General features: G+C 38.9%; 1 protein-coding gene across 4 annotated transcripts in view; it reads right to left on the bottom strand.

Annotated features, from left to right (window-relative positions):
* Positions 1-645: 645 nt before the first annotated feature.
* Positions 646-25,805, bottom strand: part of LOC104608057 (putative AMP deaminase) — a 43,795-nt gene continuing 18,635 nt past the window's right edge. For 3 of the 4 annotated variants that reach the window (XM_010273918.3, XM_088903007.1, XM_088903009.1), the window contains exons 12-19: positions 24,450-24,590; positions 14,603-14,755; positions 4,863-4,916; positions 4,584-4,694; positions 3,960-4,133; positions 3,789-3,869; positions 1,279-1,377; positions 646-1,187 (exon numbers count right to left, since the gene is read on the bottom strand). In XM_010273918.3, the coding sequence (XP_010272220.2) occupies positions 1,119-1,187; positions 1,279-1,377; positions 3,789-3,869; positions 3,960-4,133; positions 4,584-4,694; positions 4,863-4,916; positions 14,603-14,755; positions 24,450-24,590 (882 nt within the window). In that variant the 3' untranslated portion in view covers positions 646-1,118. The remainder of the gene's footprint in view (positions 1,188-1,278; positions 1,378-3,788; positions 3,870-3,959; positions 4,134-4,583; positions 4,695-4,862; positions 4,917-14,602; positions 14,756-24,449; positions 24,591-25,805) is intronic. The other variant, XM_088903008.1, reaches the window with a different exon arrangement.

Genomic DNA, 25,805 nt, shown 5'->3' on the forward strand with positions numbered 1-25,805 from the left:
ATACATACAAAATACAAAGTTTTGCACTCTACATATTTGTATTTATACTCCTTCCAATGTGTTGAGATCAACTGATTTGATTTGACAGTTTGGTTTAGTGCAGAAATGGCAAATGTCTGCCATTCATACTCTGTGAGAGTCTGGATCATCTGCCAGCAAACACATACCAACCCTCTACCAACAAAATCTCACACTGCACATCTCATACATGGCAGATCCCACTTTTATGACAGGTCCCAGTCTCATAGTAAGATGTGCTGTGTTAGATCAAGTTAGTAGAGAGTTGAAACATGTTTTGTTGGCAGAAGATCTCAACTCACTCTAAGGATGTTCGATTGTCCTCTCTAATCCTAAGAAACATTGGTCCAATGTAATCTTCGAGGATCAAAACTTAGTAAGAGCCAAGCGGAGCATTAATACTAGAATATATCAATATTATAAGATTTCTTTTTCTTTGAAATCACTTCAAGGGGTTAGACAATTGGGGATTTTATCCCAGGTCTCCGCTACAACCAGCCACAGACCTTACCTACTGAGCCGGTTGGTTGGTTAACATGATTACAAGCCACCGAGAAATAGCAGCATTTGGTTAACATGATTTGTAATTTTGGCATCCATCCAACTTGATCACCCAGTGGACAAATATATATAACAAAAAATATGATTGCAATTTTTGGTTGAAAGCACTGGAACTGGAAGACTGATCTGCTCCAAATGAACAAAGTTGGCTATTAGATCAATGAAACAAATGCACTCCCCCCCCCCATGAAAATAAGAATAATAAAATCAAAGGGAAGATTGATGCCCATTTGTTTTACCCAGTTACACCACCAAAACTGATATTTCTTTGAAGGTAAATGATTAGCTTTTACATGGAGTAAAATAAAATGCAGAGAGACATTACAAAATGGCTTCAAGGAACTGCATGTTCTCATTGCAGGGACCGATTATCTACAGGTTGGAATATCTCGTGGATCATGATGTAAAAATGATTTTCATGTGGCAGAGCCCATCCCATAGAGAAAAGCAGTATAGATCCATTCTGAATTCTGCACCAGGATCTGTTTGCATAACATTACCAAAAGGAATACTATGAGCCCTGATTCTTTCAACAAGAATCAGTAAGCTATTTCTTCAGGAATACTGGCTTTTCCCAAGTACACATATTGCATCTCCTCTTCCCATGTCTGCAAAACATCCAGAACGTAAAATGGGAATGGTGGGGCGTTCACTACATTTATTCTCCAATATGATTTAGTTAAAGATAAAAAATGTCACCTCATGTCTAAAGGCAATCCTCATACGTGGTACATTTGTCTTATGAATATCATTTCCTTCAGGACCTCTCTTGAAATATTTGTTGCCAAGCCAATGCATCTGTAGCAGTAAAAAACTAACTAGATGAAACAAAATATTAAAGTTATCTCGAGGAAATTCATAACATTAAAGAAGCTCTTACATCCACGGAGAAATTTGCACAGGTTGGAGAAATGAATTCATGATCAACTAGCATAGTCACCATGCATACATCTTACTCAGGCACCTAAGTATCATTATATGTTGAAAAATATAAAAGAAACATATGACTGAATTACCGATAAAAAGCATTATGGTCTTATTGTTCTGGAATTGTTCAAAAAAAATTTAATCTCTACATCCTATCTGTTGGGAATTTGGGGGAAGAAAATAATTTCCTGGCATTGCACAAGCCTGTAACGTAAATTTCTCATTTACTCAGGCATGTCAAGCCAATGATTCTAACTTAAATCAACTAATAGGTATTAGAGCCCCATAAATCATGCTAATGCTATATTGATCAATTCCCCGTTTTACAAATATAACCAAAAGGAGAGCATATATAAAGTGGCTTCAGTTCTAGGATAGACTTCAGTGAAGTCTGACTCTAGATGAACCAACCCTACCTAACCACATACTTGAGGTGACCCACCCTAGCTCTGAGGTCTGAGGTAGTAAATTTCAGCTCAGTTACAAGTCATGTTAGCTTGGGTTTGGATTGGATTTATACACAATGTCATAAGCGTATATACATATACAACCCTACCCAACCTCAATTACAAGACAACTAAGAATTCATTGATGGCTGGGCACCCTTCTTTGAACTTCCTTTCATTTCCTCATTGACATATTTTGATCTTCTATTAATCAAAATAAAATAAATAAAGAGATGGATAAATAAGCGAATGCATACTTAGACGTAATCTCCATATCCCATTGAACCCAAGTACATCATGAGGACCTTATGCCTAGGTTCTCTGAACAAGCTACCTATACATGATTAACTCACTCTCCACTTTTCTTAAGCATGATATACGCATAAATAAACAACATTCAACATAAGGGGTAGGTAAGTTGGATCTACTCTAGAAAAGTGGGGTGCGTGGCACATTTTATGAATCTTGTGAATTTCTAACCCATTTCCCCATTCTTTTATTTTAACTAATAAAACAGCAAAGTTTCAGTTGCTGATAAAAAAGATGGATATCATTCATTTCACCTCTTTTGAGTATCCTGAAAGTATTGATCTTCATGTGTAGCACTTTCCAACACAAGGCCCTAATTTTTGTGGGAAGGGCCCCAACTAGGGGTGCAACTTAGGCAGGCCCAACTTGAACCAGCCCAAGCTTTTGCACGGGTTGGGCCCGAATTTTAGGGGTGCAGGCTGGGCCTAGGCCAGAAAACTCAGGCTTAACCTAAACTTGGGTAGGGCTTGGGTTGAGGTCTCGGGTAGCCCAAGCCCAACCTGACCCTGGCTCAATCCAACCTGGGCCCTACCCAACCTGAGACCATCCAAACAAAAACATATATATGTGAATTATATTATATAAAAATATCTTTTTGTCCAACTATATATATGTATAAAATATGTATATCTACATTTCTAAATAAAATTTGTACATATTTTCAATCAATTCTACACTTAAACTGGGCCATAAAGCCCAATAAAAGATGGCTATATAAAAATACACATAAATTCTTTCAAACCCAACTAACCCTCCCAAGCCTGACTAACCTGGCTTTGCCCCGCCTGAGCCCGAGCCCAACCTGAGTTGTGTTGGGTTAAGCTCTGTTTAGGCCTGGATTGAAAAAGTTGGGCTTAACCTCAGGTTAGGCCAGGCCCGAACCCGACGTTTACACTTCTAGGATCCTACCCACCCAGGTAGCACCCCTAGACAATGCATTCGCATAGATCCTTAAAGAGAACTGTGAGCAAGAAAGGTGACCTTTTTGGTTGGAGATCCACCATCAGAAATCAACTTCACAAGGGTCAAAGAACATCTTTTAGCAATTTAATAAGGAAACTAGCATCAACACTTTTTATGAAATCTTAACCATTGAGGAAAATAAGGAAACTAGCATACAGTTACTACTTAGTTCTTAAGTAGTAACTGAATGGATAAAAGATGGATCAGAAGAACCCTTGAATATGAGAAATCTTATTAGGGACAGGAGGGACTTTACTTCTAGAGTTAACATCTCTTCAGATGCATACAACATCTGCCAACTCATTGGTAGGCAGTCTTGGCATAGAAGGGTGATGAGACATGATATGTACTGGGGGATTGATATTCTGGGGTGATCTTGTATTGATTTTGGCCATTTGTAGGTGATTCCCTTGTGAACAAGGAACAATCCACCACTCTAGTGGAAGTTGATTTCTTCCTTGGATGTAAAATATATTGCTTTATAAGGAAAAAAAAAAGATAAACAGAAAATTTCTTTATAATGGCAGACAAATGCAAAGAAATTAGTGTTACTCAAGTTCACACCTTTGCTGCATGAGAAAACCCAGATTGATATACAGAATTCCTTGCTACCTCACAGAGGTCACATGAAGTTAACTTCCACACCTATATAATTAACTGCACAGTAAGAAAGACAGCCTAATCCCATAGTGTGCCAACCAAAATAAATAAATGAGGAACAGAAACTAGTAAAACCTGTGCTGCAACACTATATTCTTCCACAAGAGGTTCTTTTGTCAGTTGTATTTGAAGAGGATCATCAGTTGAGAGAGAAACATTTAGACCACGTTGGAAAAACATGGGGAATGGATTACGATGATAATCCAGGAATAGGGAGTTGTTACTCAATGGTGACATAGCCAATCCAATCTGAATCACAAGGGACAAACCATTTAGAAAGACATTAGAGAAAAGAGAAAAGAGAAAATATATGGTAAATACCAGGGTTGACTGCAAAGACAGTCTACCAAGAGAAGAATGGGGAGTAAGACTCAATTGATAGTTCTCACTTATGAAGCATCCTACACCAATGTTCTCAGTCAGATGAACTTAAACTGTCTATTTAACAGTTTGTGGACCTTTTGCCATATTTGTTAAGACAATCCAAAAGAAAGTAATAGATTGGACAAATATGGCCAGATGAAAAAGCCTGTATCTAGCAGAAGATATCCTAGCTGAGATACATTTATTGATGCAGCAAAGTTCCTGCATTTTGCATGTATATGCTGAACCAAAATGGGAGATCACGCTTATGTATATCTGATGGCAAGTCATATTTATTCCAGAATTATATAGGCAAGACATTCATGTAGAGTCAACCTGAGTGAGGTAATACAAATATTGTAAGACAGGTGATCTCCTGAGATTAATCCCATGAGAGATGTTATGGCATAGAAGGAATGCAGCAGCCAAATGGTCAATATCACCTGCCTGCACAAAAGGAATCAATAACCATCCTGGATAAAGCTCAAGATCTTCAGTGCATGAATGAACAAGGAAACCAAGAGAAATAATTAAAAAGAAAGGGAATGGAAGAATAAAAAGAAAAGCAAGGGAACTAAAAAACAAGACCAAAGAAAAGAATAGAACAAAAAGCACCTCCCCACAGTGAGGCCGGAATCTGATTGTAGGCATTCCTTTGGATTCACGGAGCTGTTGAAAGAAAATAAAAAGAAAAGTAATTACAATTTGGCTGTAAACCCCACATGGGAATAATAAATAACCATAAATTACGGGATGCATCTTATATCTACAACAGAACTGCATCTTGTTAATGCATCTTATAACATAGTAGCTTGTTTTGTAGTGCCACAATGCTGCTTGATATGTAAACAATGATGCAACTTCTGGGTTTATATCATGTAATATTGAATGACAATATTAAACATATATGTATTTCAAATGTTCAAAGTAATATTAGCTTTCAAAAATTGCCCAATGATGGTGATTGACAACACCATTAGAGAAACGTTTCTAATGATGCCAATAATTCATAATATTCTATGTATTAATGTGGCAATGGTATTCACAAATATTCCAATCAGTCTGGTGTTCAGCCTCATGGACATGGGTGGTCCCATATAATTGGATAACAATTTCAAACACAATTAAACATTCTAAGCATCCACAAGTAACATGTGAATATGGTTACACCATCATATGATTTGGGTAACTTGTTCCTTGGGCTCCTGATGTACTTTCTAAAGAAACTTTCTTGTGGTCCACTTTCACAACCGACTTTCCTGGTAAAGGCTATTTGAAGAGGGCCAGTTACTATTGAAATTAGAGCTTTTTGTTGGAAGGTATACCATGTGAAAATAAATACTTTGTGAGCATTTTCAAAAGAAAAGACCAAATCGGTGCCTTTCACCTAAAATGTACATTTTAATGTAGAGCAAGTTGTTAATCTACATAAAATTTACTAATCTCTTTTTGTGTCTGTGTATCAAGTATTTGGAAGTTTTTCTTTTTTTCTCCATGCTCAAGAGGAGAGGTAAAATATCATGTGTACCAGGGTTGTAGTGTTGTCTGTCTGGGAAGAGAAAAGTACAAGAATTATATAAGACATGTCAGAGAAGCTTTTGCTGCTTAGTATATCATTAGATGGTCGAATACTGTTGCAAGCTCATACATGTCCAGGAATATCGTGAGATTAGAAGTTCATAACAGACCCCTCCTGAAAAATTGACTTGTTAATACTGATAAAAAAAATGACTTGTTAAATTAAGCTTTGATTACAGCAGTTTAGGCAACCTTGGGAACTCGGGAATTGTTGTGTTTTAGAGACTACCTTGGTAACATTTTCACTCTTTACTTCAGGCCTAAAGGGCATGGAGAATCAACCAGGGCAGAGCTGATAGCAACCTAAGAAGGATTGAAATTGGTCAAATCCCTCAACTATAAGGATCTAGAGGCGAAAGGAGACTTGAAAGTGGTAATGAGTTGGATAAAAAATGGTCCTTGGAAGTAAGGGTGTCAATGGACCAGGTTTTGATTGGACCCTGTCTGAATCAAAATCAACTTGAACAGATTGGTTTGACCAACAAGACATATCAAATTGGACCAGCCCAGACTTGATGGTCCAAATTATTTATTGGATTGTATTGGAACTGGTCCATTTGTAATGGATTTATATGGACTGGGTCAGATTAAACCAATATCAGGTTCATTGACGTAAGATAAGAGTTCAGGTCTCAATGGAACAGGTAAGGGTTGGACTCAATCTAAATTAAAACCAATTTGAACAGTTCGGATGGTCCAGACATTGAATTGGACCAGTCCAGAATGGTCCAAAGTATTCAACGGATTAGACTGGACCTCATCCATCTGTAATGGACTCATACTGGACTGGATCGGATTGGACCAATATCCTGTCCATTGACAGCCCTACTTGGAAGTATAGACAGCATATGGTAGAGGTTTTGTATTACCTTGTTTACAGAGAGAGAGAGAGAGAGAGAGAGAGAGAGTCACAGGAAAGTGTTGCAGTTATGTGAATACATCACAACACATATTAGGCTACCTTGACAATTCTTGATTGTCATAGGTAGTAGACCTTAGAGGTAGTCTCTATTTTTTTCATATGTTAGCGGGTTGTTTTTGTATCATTTGGGATAGGATAAAGGCACGCACTCACTGGGTGGTTTGATTTTTCATTTGATTGTTAGCATTTCTATGTTTTATTGTACAGTTGCAAGAAAGTCTTGAGACCATGTGAACTCATTAAAATCAAATCATCCATGCATACACTCACTGTTGATTTGGTTTTTCATTTGATTGATAACATGTTTGTGTACTATAAGAGGGTTGCATAAAAGTGCCATGGTTTTTGAACTAATCACTCAACATGTTAGGCTAACTTGATTTTCTAAATTGTCATAGTAAGGTAGTAGACCCTAGAGGCAACTTCTATTTTTTCATATGTTAGCAGGTTGTTAGAGTGTCATTTGGGGTAGCAATAGCAGGATGCACTGGATAATTTGGTATTTCATTTGATTAATAGCATGTCTGTGTCTTATTAGAGGGTTGCAAGTAAGTGTTGTGACCATGTAAACACATTGAAACCAAATTACCCAAGCAAGCACTCCTTGGGGGATTTGGTTTATAGCATGTCATGCTTTATTGGAGGGTTGAAAGAAAGTGTTGTGACCATGTGAACTCATTGCTCCACATGTTAAGCTATCTTTGTATTTCTTGATTGTCAAAGGGAGTGCACCCTTCAAGGCATCAAGGCAGGGCTAGGTGATTTTTTTTTCTTTTTTTTTTTTGAATAAAACCCATCTTTCACTATTAATTGTCACCTAGTGCCTGGGTGATGGGTTTTTTTGAACAATAACCATGGATCCTAGGGTAATTCCTTAGGTTCCATTATCAAGCAGCAACCTTCTTTTGCTACTAATTGTCTATAATCTTCATAAAAAATGTACAAGCTTCATCTGAAACATAGAAAAACAATATATTCATGAAAAAATGGAAGAAAGAAAACAAATTTCAGAAAATAGAAGGGTTGAGCCTCTATTTTTATCCTAGGTAAAGAAGAAAAGAAAATAAAGGGTAAAATCAATAGATATTGATTGGATAAAAGTTTGAGTTCTTCCATGCTTATTAGTTCAAGTTTTAAAATCTTCAAGGGTTCAAGGCAGAGGCCCTAATAAATGAGAAAAATAATAAAAAGAAACTTTAACTTAAACTGAATAGTTTAGTTTAATATTCTCTACTTTATTATTATAATCTCAAAAGGTTAAGAATATAAAAGTATGCAAGAGCGTTGGGTAAGGGAACCCTCCATGAGTGTGCCTTATCAGCTAGGCATCACCTTGACAACTATGACGAAGCCTCCTTGGTAGATATAGATATGCATTTATGTAATAGAAACATCAAACTGACTACTTGGATGTCAAATCATCCTTTCCATTTGAGGTAGACCTCTCTCCTTGCATTGTCATTAATGTTTTGTGCTCTAAAACCATGAACAGACTTGCAGTGGGCCAGTGAAATGCCAGGCTGAGCCAATGCCCAGTATGCAGTCCACTTCCTTAAACATATCTTATTTTATGTTTACAAATTATAATCTCTTGCTAACCTTTGAAATCGACAATTTGGTTTTCCTAATGCTTTTCTTAGCTTTATGTTTTTTCTATTTTTGTTCTCTTCTTTCATGCTCATAGATAGGATGATCAATCATTTGGATTGTGAAATGCCACCCATAGCAGTTTGATATCCAGTCTGAGATCCACAATATTATTCTTCAGTTTAACAGACAGACTTAGGAACAGTCCTATGTGCTCGTGTTCTTGAGCATTTCTTTCGATAGACAACAAATCAGAATTTAAGGAATATGTAGACACTTTTGATCCCAAAGACAAGGACAGAGACCCAAGTGATAGTCACAGAATATATTGTATCTCTAATCATTTTCAACCCTAACTAGAAAAAGGGAATGCCAACAAATCTGGGAATAAAAATAATTGATATCTCTCAAAAAATCTACGAAAGAACCTGTTATGATTCGGCCTGCCTTGGAGTTCTATCTGTCTGAGATCAGTTATGTAGAAAGAGGTAGAAAGGTGGAAGAAAGAGAGAAAGAGAGAAAGGAGAAAATTTGGTTCGAACTGGAAGTCTCAAGTCAGTTCTCCCAATCGGCCAAACAGTACTTTTATTATTAAAAAATAAATGAAAAGACATATGTGCCCTTATTTAAGTAAGGAGCACTGGTTCTAACACAACATTACAAATCAACAACATTAATCTAGGTATAAAGACAGAAATACCCCTACGCTAACACTCCCCCTCAAGCTGGTGAGTATATATCATATACTCCTAGCTTGTTACATATGTAGTTCTCCCAATCGGCCAGACAGTACTTTTATTATTAAAAAATAAATGAAAAGACATATGTGCCCTTATTTAAGTAAGGAGCACTGGTTCTAACACAACATTACAAATCAACAACATTAATCTAGGTATAAAGACAGAAATACCCCTACGCTAACACTCCCCCTCAAGCTGGTGAGTATATATCATATACTCCTAGCTTGTTACATATGTAGTCCACTCTTCCCCGACTCAAGCCTTTTGTAAATAAGTCTGCCCACTGGTTTCCTGTATTAACATATGTAGTGTCTAGCTCTCCATTCAGCACCTTCTCCCTCACACAGTGACAATCAACTTCAATGTGCTTGGTTCTTTCATGAAACACCGGATTAGAGGAAATATGAACTGTAGCCTGATTGTCACAATAGAGCTTCATTGGAGTGTTGATGTTGTACCTTACTTCCTGTAGAAGGTTCCTTAGCCACACTAATTCACAAGCGGTGTGCGCCATAGCCCTATATTCTGCTTCTGCACTACTCCTTGCCACAACCGTCTGCTTCTTACTTTTCCATGTCACCAGGTTACCTCCCAAGAAAGTCATGACTAAATACAGAATGATCAACTTTGCACTGTTTCATACCAAACTTCTTTACTACCTCACTGAACCTACCAAACCATGCTCAAGGAGACTGTTTAAGCCCATATATAGCCTTCCTTAGTCTGCACACCTTACCATCCTCCCCCTGAGCAACAAACCCTGGAGGTTGCTCCATGTAGATCTCTTCGAGTAAGCCACCATGCAAAAAGGCATTCTTGATATCAATTTGATGTAGTAGCCAATCATACATGGCTGCAAGAGATATCACAACACGAACTGACCCTATCTTAGCAACTGGTGAGAAGGTCTCTATGTAGTCAATACCATAGGTTTGGGAGTACCCTTTTGCAACCAATCACGCTTTCAAGCGTTCAACACTACCATCAGGCAGATACTTAACCGTATAAACCCATTTACAACCAACAACTTGCTTCCTAGGAGAAAGAGCAATGAAGTCCCAAGTATGATTATGATGAAGGGCAGAGAGTTCTTCTTCCATCGCTCGGCACCACCCTGGAGAGGCAAGGGCTTCCTGGACATCCTTAGGGACAACAACTGATGATAACAAGGTGACAAACTGGCGATGGGAGGTGGAAAGGTGAGTAAGTGAAACATAATTAAAAATATGATGAAGGGTGCAAGTGCGTTTACCTTTCCGCAAGGAAATGGGGAGATCAAGCTCAGATGCTGAGTGTGGGTCTGGTGCCAGATCTGTCGACGGAGATGTAGCCGGAGGAGTAGTAGTTGGTACGCGTGGGCGATGTGTATATACACATGACGGATGGGTGGGCATTCAACAGGTGGTGGCACCGGAGGCAAGGGTTTGGTCACGACTAAAACAAGGGGAAGAGGGTCGGCAACGGGAAGTGGAAGAGGAGGAGGTCATGAAGAGGATGAAGCATCACCGGACCCCAAAAAGAACGGAGTGGACTCAAAAAATGTGACATCAGCACACACAAAAGACCGTCGAGAACTAGGATGGTAACACCTATACCCTTTCTGGGTCCGAGAATAGCCAAGGAAGATGCACTTAAGAGAACGGGCATCGAACTTGTCATTCTCGAGACCCAGATTATGGACGAAGCAGACACACTCAAATACCCTAAGTGTAAGAGGAAACGGAGACAAAGCAGGAAACAAGACCGTAAACGGAGAATAACCATCAAAGATGAACGTGGGCATCCGATTAATCAGAAAGCAAGAGGTAAGCACTGCATCACTCCAAAAGGGTTTGGGAACATGCGTGTGATGCATTAGGGACCGTGCGGTTTCCAGGAGATGGCGATTCTTTCTCTCAGCCACCCCGTTTTGTTGTGAGGTGTAGGTACATGAGGTCTGATGTATAATGCCGTGTTGGTCCAGGTATTCTTGAAATGATGAGGATAAATATTCACGGCCATTATCAGAACGGAAAACTTTGATGTGGGTACCAAATTGATTACGAATCTCAGCATAAAATTTCTGAAAAATGGTAAACAATTCACTTTTTTCTTTCATTAGATAGAGCCACGTCATCCTTGAAAAATCATCTACAAAAATGACAAAATATCTGTATCCATTATATGACATCACTTTATAAGGACCCCAAACATCTGAATGAATTAACGAAAAAGGACTTGACACACGGTTATCAACCCTAGAACTAAAGGGAACACGATGGTGTTTCCCAAATTGACACGACTCACAATCCAAAATAGAAAGCTGACTGAAAGACGGAACCAAAGACTTCAAAACTTTTAGCGACGGATGACCAAATCGGCAGTGCCGCTAGAGAGGAGAAAGGGATGACTAGAGAGCTGTTGAAGTTCTGCCACCACCGTCAAGATAATATAGTCCACCAGTTTCATGCCCTCCACCAATCTTCATCCCGTCTTGAGATCCTGAAAAACACACATAGAAGGATAAAAAGTAATGGAGCAGTTAAGTGATTTGGTCATCTTACTAACAGACATAAGATTAAAAGGCAACTTAGGAACATACAAAACTGAGAAGAGGGACACAGGGTCTAGGTCAACATTACCAACACCACAAATTGAGGATGTGGAACCATTAGCAAGGGTGACAGATTGTGATGTTGAGCAATGAGATAAGGAAGAAAACACACCTAGAGTTCCAGTCATGTGATCGGAGGCTCCAGAGTCAATGATCCAGGGATTGGGTGTGGATGCCAGACAAGCCATACCTGAGTGAGCGAAAGTCGCCGTGTTCTGCTGTGATTGGATAAACCTCTCATATTCATTACGGGGAACACTCACCATCTCCTTTACGGGACCATTTGTGGATGTAGGAGGTATCTAATAAGATGAATGATTCTCCTATCTAAAACTGGAACTGGAGTCACCGGTCGCGACATGATTGGCCCAGGTTGAGGGTGGACCATGTAGATCATAACAATAGTTGATGGTATGTCCATCCATACCACAATGAGTGCACTTCCTCGGGCCTGAGCCACGTCCTCTCTCACGGACTCCCCCTGAATCTCTGCCCCCAGTACGACCATCACCACGATTATAAGTAGGCCCACCATTGCCACTTCGGCCGTACACAGAACCATTACTACCACCACGGCCAAACTGAGCTCCCCGAGCTCCACCTCTAGCACCACAGCCTCTCAATACAGCAAAGGCAGATCTATCTGAGATATTAGAGTTCTCAGTAGATCCGATAGAAATCCTACGGAGTCGAGCAAATACCTCTTCTAAGGAGGGGAGAGCTGATCCTCCTAATATCCGAGCCCATACTAGTTCATATTCAGACTTCAATCCCACAAAAAATCTAGTCACATCAAGTTGTTCTCTCTGTTGTTGTTGGATCTTGACATCAGAAGTGAGAGGGTGATAGACATTCAATTCATTATGTATGTTTCCCATGCTGGCGTAGTACTCCTCAAGACTCTGATTGCCCTATTGCAGATTAAAGTACTCTTGATACAACTGATACACTATGGTTGTATTGTCCTGACCCGAATACAATTTTTTCGCATGGTCCCACACATCTTTGGCAGTGTCAAGAAACATGAAGTTTACACTAATCCTGTGTTCCATACTATTCCACAACCATGTGATGATCTGAGCATCCTCTTGCTCCCAGTCTTCATACTCATGAGAGTCAGTGGAGGGTTCTCCTCTCTTATGTGTTTTACCTTCTTCTTTGTCTTCAGAAAGACTTCAACGGATTTAGCCCAAGGCACATAATTCTCTCCATTTAGTTTAATGGAGGTCATCTGAATATTCAGGTAGTCTGTAGGCACCATCACATTAGGTTTACAATCACTGTTATCTCCCATTCTGTTATCATCGATTTTGCACACTTGCTGAATTCTATTACCACTGAATTCTGCACACTGCACACAACTAGATCACACTTGTCACACTGATTTCAGCACTTGTTGTTGCTGAAAAAGTGTGCTCTTTACACCACAAACCCTACCCCTACGGCTACCTGAAATATCACCACTATATGATCACAACTCTTCCTTTGAAATACATAAAAAAAAACAGCATAAACCCTAGCACAATACTATCTGAAACCCTAGCATATGGTCTGAAACACACTTCCTATTTGATCCATAACAGATATCATGCACAGAAATCTCTTACCTTATCACTGAAGGAACAACCACACGGGCAGGAAATCAGTCCACACAAGACAGCCATTGCACCACACAGAAACCACAGCAACCGACCACACAAGACCTGACTGGAGGCATAGAAACCTCCAAGGGAAGAGGGCGATCACTCCTTTTCAGCCCTTTCCCTTATCTCCAGTCGAATGCAGAAAAATCAAGAGAAACCCTAGATAGGGTGTGCAGAGAATAGAAATCTAGGCAGATTCAAGTAAATCTGATACCATGTTATGATTTGGCCTGCCTTGGAGTTCTATCTATCTGAGATAGGTTATGTAGAAAGAGGTAGAAAGGTGGAAGAAAGAGAGAAAGAGAGAGGAGAAAATCTGGTTCGAACTGGAAGTCTCAAGTCAGTTCTCCCAATCGGCCAGACAGTACTTTTATTATTAAAAAATAAATGAAAAGACATATGTGCCCTTTATTTAAGTAAGGAGCACTGGTTCTAACACAACATTACAAATCAGCAACATTAATCTAGGTATAAAGACAGAAATACCCCTACGCTAACAAAACCAAACCATAGAGTCCTTGGTAAAGGTGCCACAGAGAGAGATGTTTTTATATCTCGCACTGAAAACCCCTTTCGTTATTTCAATAATGTACAAAACTACAAATTAATATTCCATAACTAAGAGCAAAAGGCTCTCAGAGGGCAAGGAATCTCAGAGCTAACACGATTATTGGCCATTAGGTCAGACTCCTTGGTCGTGTTGAACTTATTCTTATAGAACATTTTATCTGAACCAAATTTCATGAGAGAGGTGTCTCAAAGGTTAAGAGGGATTCTTTTATCTACTAATAGAAGGGGACTCCAAGGTGGTAGTGGACTGGCTACAGAACCCTGAGTCTATTGTGTGGAGCTTTAAGAATGAGATTAAAAAATTTAAGTGGCTGATAAGGAGCTTGGCTGTTAATATTAAATGAGTAGGGAGATCAGCTTATGCTTTGGCTGACTGTCTAGAAAAGCAAGGGGCAAACAGGGAACAATTGTACTGGGCTCATTTGTAGTTTGTATTTGTTTTTCTGTTTTCTATTTCCTCTTGTTCTTTGGAGAGGACACAACTCACTCCTCTTCATGGAAAGTTTGTATTTCCAGCTCTTTTCTTAATGAAATCTTAAATTATTTATCAAAAAAAGAGAGATTATTTTATCTTTCTAAGAAGTTCCAGGAAATCTGGAATAGGATCAATCAAACTTGAGAGCTTTCTATGAATTTACAGATGGTGTGTGTCCATATCAGAAAATTAAGGTCAAGTATGTGATGTTAATGTTTCTCATGTTGATAGACCAGATAACACAAACCTTGTTTAGGGTACACAAATTTGCATAGCAGTAATAGGCATAATATGAGTATGCAGGATTAAATTCATTAGTCCATTCAGCTGGCTTTGGCATGTGTTTGGTAGGACGTCTTTCAGGTTTACTTTCATCATCTACAATGTCAAAACCAACTACCTGCATTGAAAAACCAAGAAACACAATAAGAGATTGCTCTAAACAAAATAAAGGAGACAGAAATGTGCTTCATCCAGGTATAAAAAAGAAAACAAAAAAAATACATGTAAAATAGAAATCAAGCACCATAATCCAGATAAATGAATTATATCTACAGATTCTACAATTAGTCAATCTGTGTTCATCTTGCTTCTGCCTGTCCCTTAACAAATGAAAGTGAAAACAGTAATTTCAATGGAGTCACAAATAATATTTTGTTATGCATGGCCTTGATTGTACATAGTTCTATTATGACAAATAGATAACTCACACAGAATTTAGTAGAATGTTATAATACGATCCATATTCTTAAGTTTTAATTTCAGAGAGGTTCACAATTATCACCCTCTGTTGCTCCCCCCTCTTGCTAATTCTTCCACTTTGTTCTGTTGAACAGATTCCTATAAAAGGAGTTTTCACAGAAGTTAGGAAAATGTACACCTCAGCTGCATTTCATGAAAATTCTTTTTTTGAGTAGTAACCTAAAAATATTAAGGATGTACTAGAATAAGGCAAAAGCAAAGCACTGCTTTATAGTGCACAACTCTGACCGCATAAAAGATCCCTTCTTCTGAATAAACCAATATCTGTAAAAGCTAAGGACCAAGTCATTACTCTGGGCATCTGCATAAAGTTGAACCAGTGATCTTTCCTTAAAAAAATTCCATGGTTCCTTTCCTTCCAAATGCTCCATTAAAAAAGAATAAGGCACTGTATTTCAACAGCACACCTGGAACCCACCAAAACTGGAAAACATGACAACTGAAAAAAAAAATGTGTGAATTGAGGAGTAAGAGCCTAATGCCTAAGAGAGTTGAAAAGTAGGGCTGCAACTTGGGCAGGCTCAGGTTGAGAATTTGCTAAAATTTGAATGGTTCCGTGCCCCAATGCTGTGTAAATTCCTCAAGTAGTGCACCCAACTTGCACCCTTATTGAAAAAAAAAAAGCTCAAAAAAGTCCTAAAGCAGCAACCGGGGGGAAGGGGCAAAAGAGAAATAAGTGATGAACCACCAACCAAGTCCACAACGGCTTTGCACATTTAAAATCTATTTGGAGTAGTTAATTGTGAGGACCTGGTTAACGAAAACAGGTTATATGAAAGCTTTGGTTTTAGGAGGACCCATCCACCTAAATGCAACAAGCTTCTATAGTCTTAATTAAACTTCTAGAAAGGGCCACATAAAAGGGTCAATTTTTGACAAGTTGGTATTGTATCAGATAATCAAAAAGTAGGATCAATCTTCCATAGATATGATATCTACATGGCCAATGAGTAAGTAGAATTTGCTGATAACAGTTTCAGATGAATGCCTTGTGAAGAAAAGTAGAAGAAGCTGAAAGGTTTCAGCAGTAGAGAAGAAGAAGAGAGGAGAAGAAAAGAGAGTGGGATGTTGCCAGAATTGAATGGATCTGGCCGCCAGCCCTCTTGATTTATATACTTAAAATAAAAGAATGGAAGATTACATGAATACCCTTAGTAGGGCGGCTACTTTAAGTAGCTGAACAGTCACAACTTAAAATAACATAAACTAATGGGCCTAAGGCACAACTACTTCCTAACTTAACAACTTAAAAATAAAAATAAAAGGTTGGGCCCAATAACTTAAAATTGGCCCAATCTCAACACTCCCCCTCAAGTTGGGAGTAAATGCCACACATTCCCAACTTGCGTAGATCATGCTCCAGCTTGTTCCTTGCAACACCTTTTGTAAGAACATCAACAAGCTGCAAATCAGAAGCAATGTATGGGAGACAAACTTCCCCTGAAGTCATCCTTTCTCTTATGAAATGTCTATCCACTTCAATGTGCTTTGTCCTGTCATGCTGAATTGGGTTGTGGGCAATGTTAATTGCTGCCTGATTATCACAGTACAACATCATAGGTTTTTCTGCCTCAACACCAATCTCTCCTAACAAGGAACGGATCCAGAGAAGCTCTGAAACTCCATGTGCCATGGCTCTTTATTCAGCTTCTACACTTGACCTTGCCACAACTGTCTGTTTCTTACTTTTCCACGAGACAAGATTACCCCCAACAAGAGTGCAAACTCCTGATGTTGATCTCCTGTCATCAAGGCATCCTGTCCAATCAGCATCGGTATAAGCCTCCAGCTTCAACTGTCCATGGTCAACAAAAAGTATGCCTCTGCCTGGGTGTCCCTTCAAATAAGCAAGAATCCTGTCAACAACCTCCCAATGCTAGACTCGTGGGCCATGCATGTATTGACTCACCACTCACTGCATAGGAGATGTTTGGTCTTGTCATACATAAATATAGCAGCCGCCCCACAAGTCTCCGATATCTCCCAATGTCCTTTACCAGCTCACCTTCTGATGCATTAATTCTGTAATTCTGATCAATAGGAGTATTGGCTGCCTTTGTTCCAAGTTTCCTTGTTTCTTGTAAAAGGTCCAGAACATATTTCCTCTGAGAAATGAAAACTCCATGCTTTGATCTTGTAACCTCAATGCCCAAGAAATATCTCAGCTCCCCAAGATCCTTAATTTCAAATTCTGTGCAGATTCTTCTTCAAATTGTTAACCTCACTCAAGTCATTTCCTGTAACTACAATATCATCCACATAAACAATCAGAACTGAAACCAATGACCCCCTCCACTTCACAAACAAAGTATGGTCTGATTGAGTCTGAGTGTAGCCAAAAGCAATCAAGGCCTTCCTGAACCTGTCAAACCATGCTCCGGGAGACTGCTTTAAACCATAAAGTGACTTCTTCAATCTGCATACCTTCCCCTTTTGAGCATCATTGTAGAAACCAACAGGAAAATCCATATACACTTCTTGCAAATCCCCATTCAAAAAAGCATTTTTTACATCAAGTTGGAAAAGGGGCCAAGAGTATGTAGCAGCAAGAGAGAGAAGGATCCGAACAGAAGTCATCTTTGCAATTGGTGCAAAGGTTTCTAAGTAATCAATGCCATAGGTTTGAGTGTACCCTTTTGCAACCAGTCTGATCTTATAACTTTCTATACTTCCATCTACCTTTTGCATCCAACAGTCGCCTTGCCCACTGGTAAATCAACAATCTCCCATGTCTGATTCTTAATTAAGGCTTCCATCTCTTCCTGCACAGTTGTTTTCCACTCGGGTTTGGAGAGAGCCTCACTGACACCCTTGGGTATAGACACGGAGTCAAGGAAGAAAGGAAAGCACGATAAGAAGGAGAAAGTCCACTATAGGATAGGTATTGTGAGATATAAAGAGTAGTACACTTTCTCTTCCCTTTTCCGAGTGCAATAGGAAGGTCCAAGTCATCTGTAATGGGATTAGTAGAATCAATAGAAACTGAAACAATAGAGGGATCAAGAGGAATACCTGAGTCAATGTCATCCAAATCTGGAGTCTCCAAGGAACCGGTAGGAAGTGATGTGGGTTCTACTACAGTGGAATCAACCTCCCTATGAAGTCATAGGCGCTGTCGTGAGTAACACTGAGAAGCAAGACACAAGGGAGGTGGTAAGATAGGTGAGAAAGGAGGATCAAACACAGAGATTGGAGTGGACACAAGGACTAGAACTGGAAGAGGAATAGACTGCTCACTCATTTCCCCAAAACACTCCCCCTGAGAAGAACCCTTCGAGAAAAAGGATGTGGACTTAAAAAAGGTGACATCCATAGTAACATACCGACTCCCAAAGACTAGGTCATAGCAACAGTACCCTTTCTGAATTTCTGCATACCCAAGAAAAACACACTTCTTTGCCTTTGGATCGAGTTTCATGTAGTGAGGACCAAAAACATGTGCAAAGCAAACACAACCAAAAACCTTGAGAGAGATATGGAACATCTCCCCCTCAGGAAAAAGGAGGTTAAATGGGGTGTTGAATCCAAGTACACGAGAGGGCACCTTATTAATAAGGAAAACTGCTGCGAGAACTGCATCACCCCAAAACCGAACTAAAACAGTAGACTGTAAGAACAACAATCTCGACAATGTGTTTGTTCTTCCTCTCTGCAACACCATTCTGCTGTGGACTGTAAGAACAACTGCTCTAATGAATAACTCCATACTCTAACAGATACGAAGCAAGGTTCTTCTCAAAATATTCCTTGGCATTGTCTGACCTGAACACCTTCACTCGTACCCCAAACTATGTTAGCACCATATGATGAAACTATCGAACCAAGGACGGTACCTCATCACAAGATCTCATTAAGTAAATCCAAGAATACTGAGAAAAATCATCCACAAACAAAAGAAAATATCGGTAACCACCCATAGAAGGAACATGGTATGATCCCCACACATCAGTATGAATAACATCAAAAGCAAATGGACACCTTTTATTACTAGCTATAAATGAATGTCTACAATGTTTTCCAAGCTAACAGCTTTCACACTCTAAGGTAGACAAATTAACAGACTCAAATAACTTCGGAAACAAGAAACGCAAAGAAGAAAAAGACAAATGTCCCAAACGATTATGCCAAAGCATAATCTGACTCACAGACTCTGACTCAAAATCCCTGCTAACATGATATCTCTAATGATGAGGAAGCGCATCCAGGAGGTAGATTCCATTCACCTCACGACCACTCCCAATCATTCTCTTTGAAACCAGATACTGCAAAACACAATGGCCAGGAGAAAAAATCACTGAGCAATTCAAGTTCTTAGTCAAACTACTAACAGATAACAAGTTAGTACTCAATCTGAGAACAAGGACAGAGGGTAGGGAAATGGAATCAGTAATCTTGACAGACCCCTTCCCAGCAATGGGAACATGAGATCCATCGGCTATGGAAACTGTCTCTACCAGAACAGAGTTGGTAAGAAGAGAAAATAGTGGAACTATGGGTCATGTGTTCTGAGGCTCCAAAATCTATAATCCAAGGAAGTCCCTCCTTACCTGTAGTAGAAACATGGTTTGCAGTTGCATGTGAACTACTTGTAAGAGCAAAGGAAGTAGAATGTCCACCAGAACCACTTGTACCTAGCTGTATCTCGCTGATTTAGTAACTACCCATACCTCTCAAGTTCGACCCTCACTACAGCAGCTGCAACAGACTCCAAAGTAGCTATAGTAGGGGGCAAGGTAAGTCACCAGTGACTGCCATGTTAGCATTTCCCTTCTTGTTTTTGAGTCTATTCGGCACAAGGTGAGGATGAAGCTTCCAGCAATAATCTCTCATGTGTTTAGGCTTCTTATAGTGGTCACAAATCAGATCCTTCTTATCTTCCTTCCTGGTTTCATTGCCACCCTGGTCTCCATTCTGTTTAGGTTTCACAGTACTGACCATGGCTGACTATTCAAGACCTGAATTCCTCATCATTACATTCCTCCTACTCTCTTCCCCTGATACAAAGGCATATGCCTGAGAAAGAGTAACACCATCCCTGGAAAAGATATTTTGCCTTGCAATGTCATACTCGGGATTGAGACCAGCAAGAAATTCAAAAACCCTATTCTTCTCTAACAGTTCTAACCACTGTCTCCAGATGGTCAATCTCCTACCACAGGGTTTTAAGGGCCGAAAAATAAACAGCGATAGGTTTATCTCCCTGTCTGGTAGAAATAACTTTGTTCCTCAACTGATAGGCCCTAGCAACATTTTCATTCTATGAGTAGGTTTCTGCAACTCCATCCCAAATTTCCTTAGTTGTATTTGCCCACAAAAAAAATTTACTTATATGGAGCAGCATAGAATTGCACAGCCAAGTCATTACCATATAATTTTCCTATACCCACCAGGAACTGTTAATCTCGGGTTTCACTTCCTCACCAGTGATATACCCCAACTTCTCACGAGCACCAATGGCCATCTTTGCAGATTGTGACCATTCTAAAATATTTGTACCATCCATCTTAATTATTGTAGTGATGGTTCCAACCCCGAAAAGGGCTCCGATACCTCCTTCCACTGACCCCATTTCATTCCCCGGTTTGTTCTCAACTCCGTGACCCTCCATAATCCCCAAAAAAGAGGTAAAAGATCACTTTAAGATGAAAGAATATGAAATAAAACCCTTCAAGCACCACAGACACCCTTCTGGTACCTTAGATGATCCTTCCACAAAAGATTCCTTTCTGCAAGACGAGAGAAGAGAGAGAAGAAGCAGCCGCTCCCTCCAGAGGCCTCCAAAACAGATGGGACTTGAACCGCCCCTTCAGAAAACTCCAAGGAACCCTAAAAAATTAGGGCACCACTTCCTAGGTCAAAATTGAAGAGTCCTAGAAAAATATGACTCTCCCCCTTTCTCCAGTTCTTCCTAAATTTGATGGTAAACCCTAGACCAGCTACAAGGCAAAACAAATCCATCAAAAAAATCCAAAAACTGGGCTTACCTGAGATCTTCGATCAGCCTCTCATATCACCATGTAGTTGGCCGATCTAGGGCTGCATGATAAAGCAGCTCAAGAAACCTTCGATTTGCTCTGATACCAAGTAGAATTTGCTAATAACAGTTTCAGATAAATGCCTTGTGAAGAAAAGTAGAAGAAGCTAAAAGGTTTCAGCAGTAGAGAAGAAGAAGAGAGAAGAAAAGAAAGTGGGATGTTGCCAGAATTAAATGGATCTGGCCGCCAGCCCCTCTTGATTTATATACTTAAAATAAAAGAATGGAAGATTACATGAATACCCTTAGTAGGGCGGCTACTTTAAGTAGCTGAACAGTCACAACTTAAAATTACATAAACTAATGGGCCTAAGGCCCAATTACTTCGTAACTTAACAACTTAAAAATAAAAATAAAAGCCTGGGCCCAATAACTTAAAATTGGCCCAATCTCAACAGAGTATAAACCAAGAAGAGCATGCTCAGTTACTTGGTGCCCTCTTTTTAGACAAAATCTTAATGATTGGGAATTGGACCCGTTGTTGGAGTTGTTGCAGCTGTTACGAAGGCAATCTATTTCAGCGAATGTGGAGGATGAGTGGAGGTGGAAATGGAGTGGAGATGGTTATTTTTCAGTCAAGTCCATGGTTTCTAAACTGAGTAAAGGCAGCATTATTAGCTTCCTAGTAAGCAGGTGTGGAATCCAATTAGCCCTTCCAAATCCAACTTTCTTGTCTGGGTGCTGGCTTTAAATAAATGTCTGTCTAGAGTCAACTTGGTTAGGCGTGGAGTTCAGATTTCAGATTTCAACTGTGGCTTGTGAGGGCTCCTTCCTGAGACTGTGGACCATCTCAGTATTCACAGTTCTGTCTCTGCTAAAATTTGGGAGCATTTCCTAAAGGAAGCTGGTGTAAATTGGGTCATGCCTGGTTCTGTCAAGGATTTATTGTGCTGTTGCAAGCTGCCTGGTCTGAGGAAGAAGGGGAAACTGGTCTGGGAAACAATTCCTGCAGTTATTTTAGTATCTTTATGGTCAGAGAGAAACAATCAAATTTTCTGTAACAAAGTAAGAGACCCTGAAGACCTAATACAGCTTGCAGTGAATAAAATTGCTTCTTGGCTATCTGTAAGCCCAGAGTTTAAGCACCAGAATGTTTTTCAGCTGCTTTGCTCTCAATCTGTACGGGATTTGTAAGCTGGCTTTCTCCCTGGTGAGGTCCACTGGGAAGCTGTTGTAATATTTCCGTCTGTTACCAATAAAATTTCTTACCTTACCTTTCAAAAAAAAAAAAATCCTATACACCAAATAAGAAATCATATAAACTATGCTCTCATTGCCTCCAAAAGTGAACAAAATCAGGCCCTTGGAGTTTCCTAGAATGAAATGACAAAACAACCAGCTGCCTTTCTATTTTTTTGCGGATGGCCAACCCCAAGTTCAAGGTTTTACTTTATACATGTTGAGTTTCTTAAATGGATCTTACCGAGAAATTTCCTTTCAGCTCCTGTTTGAAAATAATTTCGTCTCTCTGACGAGGATAAAGTGAAATCTTCAAACTCTCAAAGGAGAAAAAAAAAAACATACATTATTATAAAACTCATGGATAGGCCTTCCACTCAAGCAAAGACCTTTGGTAAAGTTTTGGATAATGCTTACTAAATTTTCAGAGCCCCCAACAATTAGCTTCCCAAAAGAGAATCTTAAAACCATCTTCAGTCCTGACAAATATAAAAAATGATTTAAGTTTTTCATGATTACTAAAAATTCACCAATACTCATGGTCCTAGAAAACAAGGCAAAAGGAGTCCCCCCCCCTTCCAGAATCTCTAGGGATCTCTACAACCATTTCAACCAAGTGCCAGAACCATTTTTCTGGAACCCAAGCCACCAAGTGGTTTAGGTTGATGCATCCACTTCCTTTTTTTTTTTTTGCTTATGGGGCTACACAATGGGGGGGGTAGCCCACCCCAAAATTCATAACCCCCCCCCAACGCTGATGGCAACAGGATTTGATCCCAAGTCTCCATGACAAGCCAGAGAACTTATCTCCTCTACTATTTGAAAGAAAAACTACTTGAATTTTCTACACATCAACTTACCCATTTAAAGCTTGTCTAAATGAATAGTGATAACCAATGAAAGGATAGGAGCAAAATCACTGTTTCTAGTGATTTGTGCCATGATAACATGTTGGATAGAAAGAGAAAAATAGCAAGACTTATGATATAGTTTAGTATCTGCACCTTGCACCTCTTTGCAGGGAGTTTGTTGTATGTAACTTGTGTTGTTTTAATTAATAAAATTGCCATTACCTATCGAAAAAAAGATAAGTAACAAGACTTGGGAATGGATAAATGTGTGAACTAAATAGATTATAATTACAGTTTGCTTTTATTGTAGAGATGTAGAACAATAATGTGGTCCCCACTGCTGCATGTCTGTTTATGTTGTTTATGTCGCTGTTAGTATGTTAGCTGGATTGGTTGGTAGTTATTTTCTGTTATCTTTTAGCTTATGTAAGAAGTAGAGATAATTCTGGTTTTTACCCTGTTTTAAATCATTAATATAAATAGTTGAGTGGGGCGACAACCTCAGTCATGACCCACTCTTCTTTGAATTTTTCTCCTCTTCGTGCTCTCTTTTCTCCTTCTCCTCTTCTTCTCTGCATTCTTCCTTGTTTATTTCACATCTAAACTAGGACTGACTGCAGTCTTACTAAACAAGTTTTATATTATCATCTAGAAAAAGAAAGGTCAAAAGCAATGGTAGTAGCTAGAACTAAACTATATGATTATGGTGAAAGGATATCTATTTTCACTTAAACAAGCTATTACTTTTGTGGGGTGGGATCCTATTATTCATAAACAAAGCACATCCCTAATTATTAGTCCAAAACACTCTTCTTAAAGAAAAAAAGCACCCCTCTACTGGATTTTCACAATTACAGGATGCATTCTGTTTAGAAAAAAATGAGGTGTGCCAAAATCAACTAATTCTGTGTGTCAAAGGGCCTTTTTATTTATCTGCAAGGAGAATGAATAGGACTATAGGAGTTCTAAATTTCTAATAACTCTAAATCCCAAATTTCAGGAGTAAAATTTCTAAGAACTACCAATCCCAAAAGTTTGGGAGCATAGTTTGGTGCAGTTCTGCTCAAGTTAAATGATCAAAAACCTCCATGGATACAGTTGTTTACAAATGTTCATGTGGATATGCAGCCAAATGTAAAGCAGAAAACCTCCTGAAACAATGATAATTGAAGAAACATCTAAACACCATTTGGAAGAAAAGAATAGCTACTCTAGTATTTGAGACTCTTCTGGAAAAAGGAAAAAAGAACTCGAACAGATCAAAAAACCTGCATTAGAAAAACATGGAGCTGGGGATGAGAATTTGGATCAACTGTGACTTCAAAGAGTGGAATGAACACATTATCCAAGATATTCTGAAATGATGTAACAATCCCCATTTGCCGATACACATTGTATAACCGTGGTAGCTGAAAAAAAGTGGTAAAGGTGAAAAAAGAAAACATATAAACACATGTTAGTTTACAATAATCAAGTTTATTCAAAATTCCAAAGCTTGACAAAAAAGAAAATCATAAGAACAAACTTGTTGGTAAAGATACTGTTTGTGGTATATGCATGCTCCTAATAATGGTTCTATAATTTCAAGACTTCAAGGTGAAAAAAACGTACAAAACAATAAAAATTCTAAGTAAAAGTTTCCTAATTAATACCATGGTAGGCATAATAACAATGATAACTGAGGTGACAACAGCACAAGTAACCTTAATACCTTATAGGGGTAGTTTAGTCATTTTATTTACCATTACAAAATATAATGAAAGGGCCAATTGCCGGAGTTTTTTTTTTTGTACACTAATAACTCTATCTTCTCTTTCTCTTTCTCTTCATTTCACTTAAGTATTACCATTTTCTTTCTTACCATTCTCCTTCCTTCTCTTTCTTATCTCTTCTATTTCAATGTCATATCAGAGCAACAGGCTCTTGCTTTTGGTTCTTGTTGATCACTGCACAGATAGAGGCCTATTGACATGATGACATCACCCAAGCCATAGATGATGTCTGTACAGACAGTTACATGCAACTGGAAAACTGATTTGGGCTTTTTATAAATCTCAATTTTAAGGTTCCTTTTGTGACAAATATAAGCCTATTTGGGTTGATTTCAATTTCATCTTAAAATTTTTCCGTGAAAACCAGAAAAATTCAATTTTCAAGTCAAGTTCAAGATTCATTACAGTGTTTTGTTTGGACTTTGGAGTTAGGGTCAGTATTGTTTGACCATATGAAGTATTAGAATTCAACAGGCATCCTCTTGGAAGATTTCATGAAGGTTTGAGAGTTCTGTGAAAGAAAGCCTCTTCCATATTTACTGCATGGTTCTATATAGGGGTGGCAATTTACCACCCAACCCACTGAACCCACCCAATCTGCCCATTTATTTGGCGGGTTGGAAATGGGTTGATCACCCATTGGGTCAATTTAAATGGGTTGGGTTGGGGGTAACCATTGGTTTTTTTTTTATCAGCAAAAGAGAATTTTATTTGAAATTAGGGTTAAAATAAGGTTTTACAGCTTTGTGTATAGGATTAAAGCTCCCACACTATTACAAATTTCTGTCCCACTTTACATTGCAGCCCAAAACAATTGTTGCCTCAAAGCCCCTTGTTTAGCAAGATAATCAG

Source organism: Nelumbo nucifera, chromosome 4 (assembly GCF_055504915.1).
Source record: "Nelumbo nucifera cultivar China Antique chromosome 4, China Antique-T2T, whole genome shotgun sequence".
NCBI lineage: Eukaryota > Viridiplantae > Streptophyta > Magnoliopsida > Proteales > Nelumbonaceae > Nelumbo > Nelumbo nucifera.